This window comes from Saimiri boliviensis, chromosome 8, assembly GCF_048565385.1.
Source record: "Saimiri boliviensis isolate mSaiBol1 chromosome 8, mSaiBol1.pri, whole genome shotgun sequence".
NCBI lineage: Eukaryota > Metazoa > Chordata > Mammalia > Primates > Cebidae > Saimiri > Saimiri boliviensis.
This window is the reverse complement of record NC_133456.1, coordinates 83,540,039-83,549,827: the sequence shown is the minus strand read 5'-3', so window position 1 is coordinate 83,549,827 and position 9,789 is coordinate 83,540,039. Positions and strand designations below refer to the sequence as shown.

General features: G+C 41.5%; 1 protein-coding gene across 7 annotated transcripts in view; it reads left to right on the top strand.

The window, feature by feature from the left end:
• Positions 1–235: 235 nt before the first annotated feature.
• The window catches only part of ACAP2 (ArfGAP with coiled-coil, ankyrin repeat and PH domains 2), a 161,993-nt gene continuing 152,439 nt past the window's right edge, over positions 236–9,789 (top strand). For 3 of the 7 annotated variants that reach the window (XR_012518877.1, XR_012518876.1, XM_074404756.1), the window contains exon 1: positions 237–529. Coding sequence is in view for 5 of the 7 variants with exons in the window: in XM_074404756.1 (XP_074260857.1) it covers positions 477–529 (53 nt within the window). In the remaining 2 variants the exon portion in view is untranslated. Of the gene's footprint in view, positions 530–9,789 lie in introns of all 7 variants that reach the window. The other 4 variants (XM_003927041.4, XM_010337757.3, XM_074404760.1 and 1 more) reach the window with 3 other exon arrangements.

The following is a 9,789-nucleotide window of genomic DNA, read 5'->3' as shown; positions in this document are numbered from 1 at the left end:
TGACTTCCTTCCCAAGAAGCCTCAGCTGCCGGCCTCCCAGCAACCGGTGCGTCCCGCCTAGCGACGCCCGCGCATCCCGGTTGGCCCTCGGGGGCGGTTGTGGCAAGGTCGCGCTGCTCATTGGTTCGGATTGCCGTCACTCAGACCCGTTTCCCGGGCGCCCGCAGGCGGTGCTGTCAGATGCTCCGCCCTTGGCCGCCAGGTTCGTGGCTGGCTGGCAGCGGCTGTCACTCCCCGGCGGTTTCCCTGCGGCCAGTGCTCTCCTTGGGGCGGGAGGAAGAGGGGCCGGACTGGGGCCTGACGAGCCGTCGCCGTCTTCGCAGCTGCTATGACCAGCGGGCAAGGCGCCCTCCGCAGCTCCGCGCTACGCTAGTCGCGGCCGTGCGCTCGCTCTAGCCGTCTGCGTCCCCAGCGCGGCCGCTCCCGCGGCCCCCTCGGCTCTGCCAGCGCCGCCTGCGAGGCGAGGCGGAGGCCGGATGAAGATGACGGTGGATTTCGAGGAGTGTTTGAAGGACTCGCCCCGCTTCAGGTAACCGCACGGCTGGCCGGCGTCACCGCGGAGCTGCCTCCACGGCGCTGGGGGCGTGAATGCCGGGCTCGCCCAGCTGGAGGAGGCCCCGCCGTCCGCGCCTTCCGACGGGGCGAGCGGCCGTTGCCGCCGCTTCCCATTCCGCGAGGGCACTGCAGTCTCCACCGAGCCTTCCTGAGGGGCGAGGAAGTGGCGGGGACGGGGACGTCGCCTCCTTATTCCTTTCCTCGCCCTCTGCTGGGGCGGAGCGCCCCGAAGGCCGGCGCACCCGCTAACGCTGGGGGAAATGGGGTGCAGCCGCGATCGCGAAGTCTCGTCTCCTTCGCTGGCGCTCGCTCTCGCCCCCTTCCTCCTCTGGCTGCTGTTCCTTTCCCCTTCCTTCCGCCCCTTCTTAGTTTCCACCTCCTCCCCGCCCCCTGTTTGAAGGAGCTTTCAGAACCTCGCCTTGCAGTTGACTTAGTTCCTCTTTGCGCTTTTCTGTCCCCCTTCCCCCGGGGCGAACTGGGACGCCGACTTCTGCTTCTCGGTGCCCCCCGCCAGAGCGACTCTCCGGAGGGCGCCCGCGGGAATCGCAGGGGGAAGCTCTGTGACCAGCCGCATTCCATGGTCCCTGGTTGATGACTACTTGGCTTTTCTTTCCATTCAGCTCGTTGAAGGGGGCACAGCTGTCGAGAGGTTCTGGGCTGAGGGCGGAGGACTAGGAGAAAAGTGCATTTCTGTTTTGAGAACGGAAGTAGGAGGGCCGCGAAGATTGCATGTGTGTTCCTCTTCCAGCAGCCTCTGCCCTGGAGGGCTGGGATCACAGTCGGATGCTCCCAGTGGATCTGTCACGGAGCTGACATGGGGGCAACTCCGACTCACATGGGCTGCCCTTCTTTCCATGTGAGAGGCGGTCGTCCTGAGGCTGTCCAGGACACAGCTTCTTTCTGTTTTGAGTATGGTAGGAAGCTCTTGAGTTGTTTTGGACAATGGAGTTTTTCTGGGTTGTGTTTTACAGTGTATTTGTTTACAGAGCTGGCCTCTCAAATACAAGGCCTTAACACTTCCGTTAGATAGTGACATTTCTTGAAAGCTTCCTCTGAGCATTGGCGTGTGCGTGTGCCCGCTGATGTCTGGGCCAAGCCTGGATTGTAAATTGCATCCTCTGCCTGAGAACTAACTGTTCTCATCCTTAACACTTAATTGGATTTCTTCTCCTTTCAGTGAAAAACAAGGAAAAGAATTGTAAAACTAAGGAACTGCTACTTAGAGAAAATTTAAGAACGCTTTTTGCCTTTGCCCTTTGATCATTTTTGGGTGTTAATTTTATTGGAGCTTAGGGCTATTGCTTGTTAGAAAAACCGAAAAAAAAAAAAAAAACCCACTTCCTTTGATTGCTGTTGTTGCGATTAGTTTTTGAAACTTTTTTGTTCTGCATAATTGAAGGACTCAGCAGACACAAATAGATTGTCGAGGACGGGCTTGTAGGATGGTTTCCAGGACAGTGTGGCTAGTGGAGTAATTTTTAAAGCGTACCTTAGAAAGTTCAGCTTTTTGTGAAATTTTGTTACTATGACTCAGCTATTGATTTTTAAGTGAAATAATTACAGCATTTTTCTCTTAGAGAATGTAGCTTTGAGCTCTGTTTCACATTATTATTATTTTTTTAAGTTGAGAGAAGTGATTTGGAAATACTTCTAGCTACTGGTGTTGGTCACAAACCATGTGATGTCTTTGTTTTTGAAATAAAGGAATCATTGAACATAAAATAAAGAGGGCAAGATACTGATTAAGTTGTAGGGAATATTATAGTGAACTTTTGTTAAACTTGATTGTAACATAAATTCTACATTAATTAAAATATTAGAAGTTTTCAAGAGTTGTTTCCCATATTCTAATTATTGTTAGCTGCAAATTGGGAAGAGATGCCAAAATTTCAATAACTCCAACATCTTCTATACATTTTGAGAACACATTTAGATTTGCAGTAGAGGGAAGACTGTCTAGAAATAGAAGTTTCATTATTCACATTCTTATTTTTTTTTTCATGGTTTTTCTATAATCCGGTTACTTTGAGGATTTGTGTAGCATTTAAAAAGAATATTTCAGAAGTCTTCATTCACATGCTGTGTGTATAAGAAGAACTTTACTTTTGAGAGTATTGTGTACATTGAGTGATACTGAAACTTGTATCAAAATAAAACAAGTTTGTGAGGCCTGGGCTTGTTTTTTGATAGTAAGGCAGCTGCACTTGTGTCCTCATCTATTGTGCTGTCTTTAAACTAATTCCTGTTTCTATTGGTAAATAAATCTCGTGGCATTTAAGTCTGGTGTGTGCACATAACTGTCTTGGTGCTGTAGAGTGAATGCAAAAGGCACATCTTGCTGATGAAAATTTCACCATTGTTCAGGCTTTAAACACTTACTTTCCTGTTAAATCAATGAGGAGAATCCAAGGCAACTGGTTGCAATAGGGAGAAGGATGTGGCAGTTGCAACATTGTCTTTTGTAATTTGAAGAGTCAGTGGTTACTTGTACATTCCAGTCAACATTTTTTTTGTTTGTTTTTAGATTGGAGGGCACATTTCCTTGTATAATTTTGGGTTCCCTTTTTGTTTTTTTTAATTACAGGTTTAAAATCAGCTTAAAGGTCAAAATCTTGTTCATCTGAAATCTAAAAATCTTGTTCATCTAAAAATCTACAAGACTGTAGAGTGTCTACATATACTGTTTTTTTCCCAGTGGAAATTTTGCATTTTGACCAAATATGTTGAAGTTTGAATTTGTTTGGGCCCTAAATTATTTGTAGTTGCATGTAGTAGGTCTTTGTTTTACAAAACCTCAGTAAAAATTGTACTTTTCTTTTCTTTAAACATATTCTTGGGCTGGACACTGTGGCTCATGTCTGTAATCCCAGCACTTTGGGAGACTGACGCTTGGCTGATCACTTAAGGTCAGGAGTTTGACACCAGCCTGCCCAACATGGTAAAACCCCATCTCTACTAAAAATACAAAACTTAACCAGGTGTGGTAGCATGCACCTGTAATCCCAGCTACTTGGGAGACTGAGGCATGAGAATCACTTGAATCTGGTAGGCAGAGGCTGCAGTGAGCTGGGGTTTCACCACTGCACTCCAGCCTGGGCAACGGAGTGAGACTGTCTCAAAAAAACCCCAAAATGCAAAACATATTGTTTTACTTACCAAGTGAATATTCTGTTTGAAATAAAAAGTAGAATAAATAAATAAAATGAATTGAAGAAAATAAAAATCTTTCTGAATTGTGAAAGATTTTTGCTCTGAGCTGTAAAAATGTTGTGGCATGGCACAGTGGTTCCCAGCAGTTGGGAGGCTGAGACAAGAGGATCACTTGAGACGAGAAGTTTGAGACTTGCGTGGGCAACAAAGTGAGACCTCATCTCTACAAACATAAAAAAATTGCTGGGCATGATGGCATGGACCTGTGATTCCAGCTATGTGGGAAGCTGAGATAGGAAGATTGTTGAGGCAGGAGGTCAAGGCTGCAGTGAGCTATGTTCACACCTCTGCACCCAGACTGGGCGACAGGGCAAGACTCACTTTCTCAACAACAACAACAGCAACAACAAAAATTGGCCTTAGTATGCTTTAATTTTTATCTGATAATTCATTTATTTTTCTCCTTTAACAATATCTGTCATACACCATCCTGAAGGTTTTTCATTTCTATATTCTTTTTCAGATATGATTCTTGTTTAGTAACTTAGAATAACATTTTTTTAAAAAAAAGGGGTTTGTGGGTGAATTTTGTTATAGAGACAGGCCTTGTAATCAGGCTGGTCTGCACCTCTCCTGGACTCCAGTGATTCCCCTGCCTCAGTCTCCTGAGTAGCTGGGATTTATAGGCATGAGTCACCATGCCCAGCCAGGTGAAAGGTTTTAATGAGTGAAAGACATTGGAATAAAATGTGCACTAAATACACCTCAGTTATGTGTTGCTCTTAAGTCTAGATTTTTGCCAATCCTGTCTTGTTCCTTTGCCTTCCATTTTTAGAATAGATTAACTTTTAGCAACTGGAAGTTAATACAGTGGGCAAGGGATAAGGGGAAGTGTGTTTTTTTTTTTTAAATGTCAGAAGCAGTAGAATGGAATTTTTTTTTTTTTTTTAATCTTAGAAGCAATAGAATGGAATTAGAGATGGAGTCTTACTCTGTCGCCCAGGCTGGAGTGAAGTGGTATGATCTCGGCTCACTGCAACCTCTACCTCTTGGGTTGAAGGGATTTTCCTGCCTCAGCCTCCTGAGTAGCTGGAATTATAAGCAGCCTAGAATGAAATTACAATTTTATTATCAACCAAAATACAGGAATCCTGGCTGGGCGTGGTGGCTCCCACCTGTAATCTTAGCACTTTGGGAGGCCGAGGTAGGCAGATCACTTGAGGTCAGGGCTTAGAAAACAACCTGGCCAACATGGTGAATGCCATCTGTACTAAAAATACAAAAAAATTAGCTGGATGTGGTGGTGGGCACCTGTAATCCCAGCTACTCAGGAGGCAGAGTGAGACACTCTGTCTCAAAACAAGCATCAAAAAACAGGAATCCTGATATTCCTCAGTGCAGCTTCCAATTCTTCATTTAATTTTGTAATATCAACTTGAGTTGAAATAAAGAAACACAAGCTTTTATAATGTACCAGACCTCATACTAGATGCTTTTATAGCAACTGTCATTTAACCATTAAAATATCTTATAGATGGGGTGTGGTGACTTACATTTGTAATCCCAGCACTTTGGGAGGCCAAAGTGGAAGGATCGCTTGAATCCAGGAGTTCAAGACCAACCTCGGCAACAAAGAGACCTTGTCTCTAATTTCAATTTTAAAAAAAAAACAAAAAAAACCACTTACAAAGTAGAACTTATCCACGTTTTTAAAAAAGTTTTTTTTTTTTTTTGTTTGTTTGTTTGTTTTGAGATGGAGTCTTGCACTGATGCTCAGGCTGGAGTGCAGTGGCATGATCTCTGCTCACTGCAACCTCCACCTCTGTGTTCAAGTGATTCTCTTGCCTGCCATCATGCCCAGCTAATTTTTTGTATATTTAGTAGAGATAGGGTTTCGCTATTTTGGCCAGGCTGATCTTAAACTCTTGACCTTGTGATCTTCCTGTCTTAGCTTCCCAAAGTGTTGGGATTACAGGCGTGAGCCACCACACTGGCCTAAGAAGTATTTTTAAAAATCTCAAACTAGACATTTTTTTTCTTTCTTTTTTTTCTTTTTTCTTCTGGTGGCTTGCATTGGAAAAACTAGACATTTTGATAGGTTAATTGACTTTTTAAAAGATAGTTACTTCTTTTTTTTTTTTTTGAGGTGAAGTTTCGCTCTTGTTTCCCAGGCTGGAGTGCAATGGCATGATCTTGGCTCGTCGCAATCTCTGCCTCCTGGGTTCAAGCAATTCTCCTGCCTCAGCCTCCCGAGTAGCTGGGACTACAGGCACGTGCCACCATGCCCAGCTAATTTTTGTACTTTTAGTAGAGACGGGGTTTCACCTTGTTGATCAGGATGATCTCAATCTCTTGACCTCGTGATCCACCTGCCTCAGCCTCCCAAAGTGCTGGGATTATAGGCGTGAGCCACCATGCCCGGCCAAAAAATAGTTACTTCTTTTGCTAGTAATTGACTTTCTTAATGTTGGACTTTCACATGGTGGAACTGGAAGGGAATTCACTCATTTGCTCTATATGTTAAGCCAAAGGCTCTAATTTTATTTGTTAGGCCGGGTGCAGTAGCTTATGCCTATAATCTCAATAGTTTGGGAGGCTGAGGAGGGAGGATCACTTGAGGTCAGGAGTTTGAAATTAACCTAGGCAACAGAGTAAGACCCTGCCTTTACAAAAATTAAAAAGGAAAAAATTAGCCAAATGTGGTGGCCCATACCTGTAGTTTCAGCTACTCAGGAGGCTGGGGCAGGAGGATTACGACGCCTTGGAGTTTGAGGTTACAGTGAGCTATGATCATGCCACTGTACCCCACCCTGGAAAACAGAGCAAGACCCTGTCTCGTTAAAAAAAAATAATTAAAAAATGGTGTCACTTAAATTTGTGGTGTTTGTGGTGTCTTTTATCATATAGAAATTTAAAAACTGGTTTTTGTTTATTGCCTAGAAAAGTCTTCCCTACCCCATTATATTTTTCTGTCATTTTATAGTGATTTTAAGTTTCATGTAATGCACTGGGTCTTAGTTTTGAGTATAGAAGATAATCTAATTTTATTTTCTCCCTAATGAAAATCACTTGCTCTAACACCTTTGAAAAAATGCATTCTTAATTGATTTAAAATGAATCACACACCCCTTTTGTGGTATGTGGGAGAAGAAATTTCCCCTTGTTATATGTTTTACAAATTTAGTGTTTACAGTACTTTTTCCTTCAACTTCAGAGGAGGGTATGTCTCTCTGTGTATTTTGGCTTTATTTATTTAAAACTTTTTATTATGTAAAATTTCAGTGATGATTCAACTATATGAAAGAGACATACTTTAGATTTAAAGACACAAATAGTTTGAGAGTAAAAGATGAACCATGCAAACATTACCCAAAAGAGCTGGAGCGCTGTGCTAATATCAGATAAAACAGAGTTTAAGACAAAAATTACTTCAGACAAGTATAATAAGAGGGCTGGGCAGGTGGCTCACTCCTATAAGCCCAGCACTTTGGGAGGCTGAGGTGGGCAGATTGCTTGGCTCAGGAGTTCAAGACCAGCCTGGGCAACATGGTGAAAGCCTGTCTCTATCCACAATACAAAAGAAAAAAAAAAAAACCATTAGCTGGGCGTGGTGGCACATGTCTGTGGTCCCAGCTACTCAGGAGGCTGAGATGGGAGGGTTGCTTGAGCCTGGGAGAGGCGGCGGTTGCAATGACCTGAGATCATACCACTGCACTCCAGCCTGGGTGACAGTGCAACTTTGTCTCCAAAAAAAAAAAAAAAAAGTGTGTGTGTGTGTGTGTGTGTGTGTGTGTGTATATAAATAGGAGGGTCAATCTATTAAGAAAGACATAATGACTATAAATATGTATTTACTTAGCTGAGCTCCAGAATACAAGAAACAAAAACTGACAGCATTGCAGGCAGAAATAGACAATTCAGCAATCATAGTTTGAGATATAAATACTCTACTTCAAATAATGGGTAGAACAACTAGGCAGATGATTAATAAGGAAATAGAAGATGTGAATAGCACTATAAACCAAGAAAACGTAATAGTTATCTGTAGAACACTTCATACAACAGCAGCAGAATTCACATTCTTCTCCAGTTTACATGAGGTATTCCCCAGCAGAGACTATTATATTAGGCCATTAAACAAGCCTCAATAAATTTTTAAGTATTGAAATCATACAAAATATTTTCTGACCGCAAGGAGTAAAATTAGAAATCAATAACAAGGAAATCCGAAAAATTCACAAATATGTAAATTACCAATGCACTCTAAGTAGACAGTGGATTGAAGAAAGTCAAGGAAAATGAAGAAATACTTTCGGGTGAATGAAAACAAAAATACAATATGCCAAACTTATAGGGTGCCACTAAAGCACTGCTTAGAGAGAAATGTATACCTGCAAACACCAATATTAAAAAAAAGAGAAAGAACTCAAAATAGTAACCTAATCTTCACCCCAACAAACTAGAAAAAGAAGAGTAAGCAAATCTCAAAGCAGCAAAAGGGAAGAAATTAAAAACGGTAGAACAGAAATAAGAGAAAATAGAAAAACTGACAAAAATAATTGAAACGGAAAGTGGGTTCTTTGAAAAGCCTAACAAAATTGACAAATCTTTAGAGTGACCAAGAAAAGGCAGTGACTCAGATTTCTACATTCAGGAATGAAAGAGGCACATCACTACCAATTTACAGAAATAAAAAGGATTATATGGAAACTACAGATAATTCTATGACAGTAACTTAGAAGAAATGAATATATATCATGAAAGACATAAACTGCTGAAACTGACTCAACAAGAAATAGAAAATCTGAACAGACCGAGGCTGAGGTGGGAGGACTACTTGAGCCTGGGTAGTTGAAGGCTATGGTGAGCCGTAATCATACCACTGCGCTCAGCCTGTGTGACAGAGTAAGACCTTGTCTCCAAAAAACAAAAGAAAAATGAAACAAACGCATCAGCCCTGCCCTCCAAAAAAAATAACCGACAGACCAGTATTCCTTATGAATGCAGATATAAAAATCTTAGATGAAAATACTGGCAAACTAAATACAGCACCATATAAAAAGGATTGTATACCATGATCAAGTCATATTTATCCCAGGAATGCAAAGTTGCCCTATACAAGAATCAATTAATACAATATACTATAATAATAGGGTAAAGGATTAAAACAACAGAATAATCTCAGATGCAGAAAAAGCATTTGACAAAATATAATGCTCTCATGATAAAACTTCTCAAAAAATTAAATAGGAAATTTCCTAAACTTGATAATGGACGTCTTTAAAACACCCTCAGCTAGCATTGTATTTAGTGGTGAAAGACTAAAAAGCTTTCCCCTAACAAGGAGCAAGAAGCCTGCTGTCACCACTTCTGTTCAACACTGTAGCAGAGGATCGAACCAGAGCAATTAGGCTGGAAAGAAATTAAAGGCATCCATATAGGAAAAGAAATAGTAAAACTATATTTTTAGATAATGTGTCTTGTATAATCAGCCTTTGTATCTATGGGTTCCACCTCTGTGAGTCAATAAATCATGGATTGAAAATATTTTGGGAAAAAATAAAAACAATATAACAAGATAATAAAATAAAAGTAGTGTAACAACTATTTAGACATAACATTTACATTGCATTAGATATTAGAAATAACCTAGAGATGATTTAAAGTATCTAAGAAGATGTATGAAGGTTATTGGGAAATACTGTGCCATTTATATACAGACCTGAGCATCCATGGATTTCGGTATTAGTGGGTAGTGGTGGGGGAGGGAATGGGCAGGAGGAGTCCTGGAACCAATGTCCTTTGGATACCAAGGGATGAAGGTATATAGAAAATGCTAAGGAATCCACAAAAATCAGTTAAAACTAGTAAGTTCAGCAAGGCTGTAGTATATAAGATCATTATACAAACATTATTTGTATTTCTGTACACTAGCAAAGAAAACTAATTTGTCTACAGTGGCATCAAAAAGAGAAAAGTACTTAGGTAGTTTTCAGTATAGTGTCTCTAACACTATTGAAAGACATTAAAGACCTAAATAAATGGAAATACATCCCATGTTCATGGATCAGAAGGCTTAATATT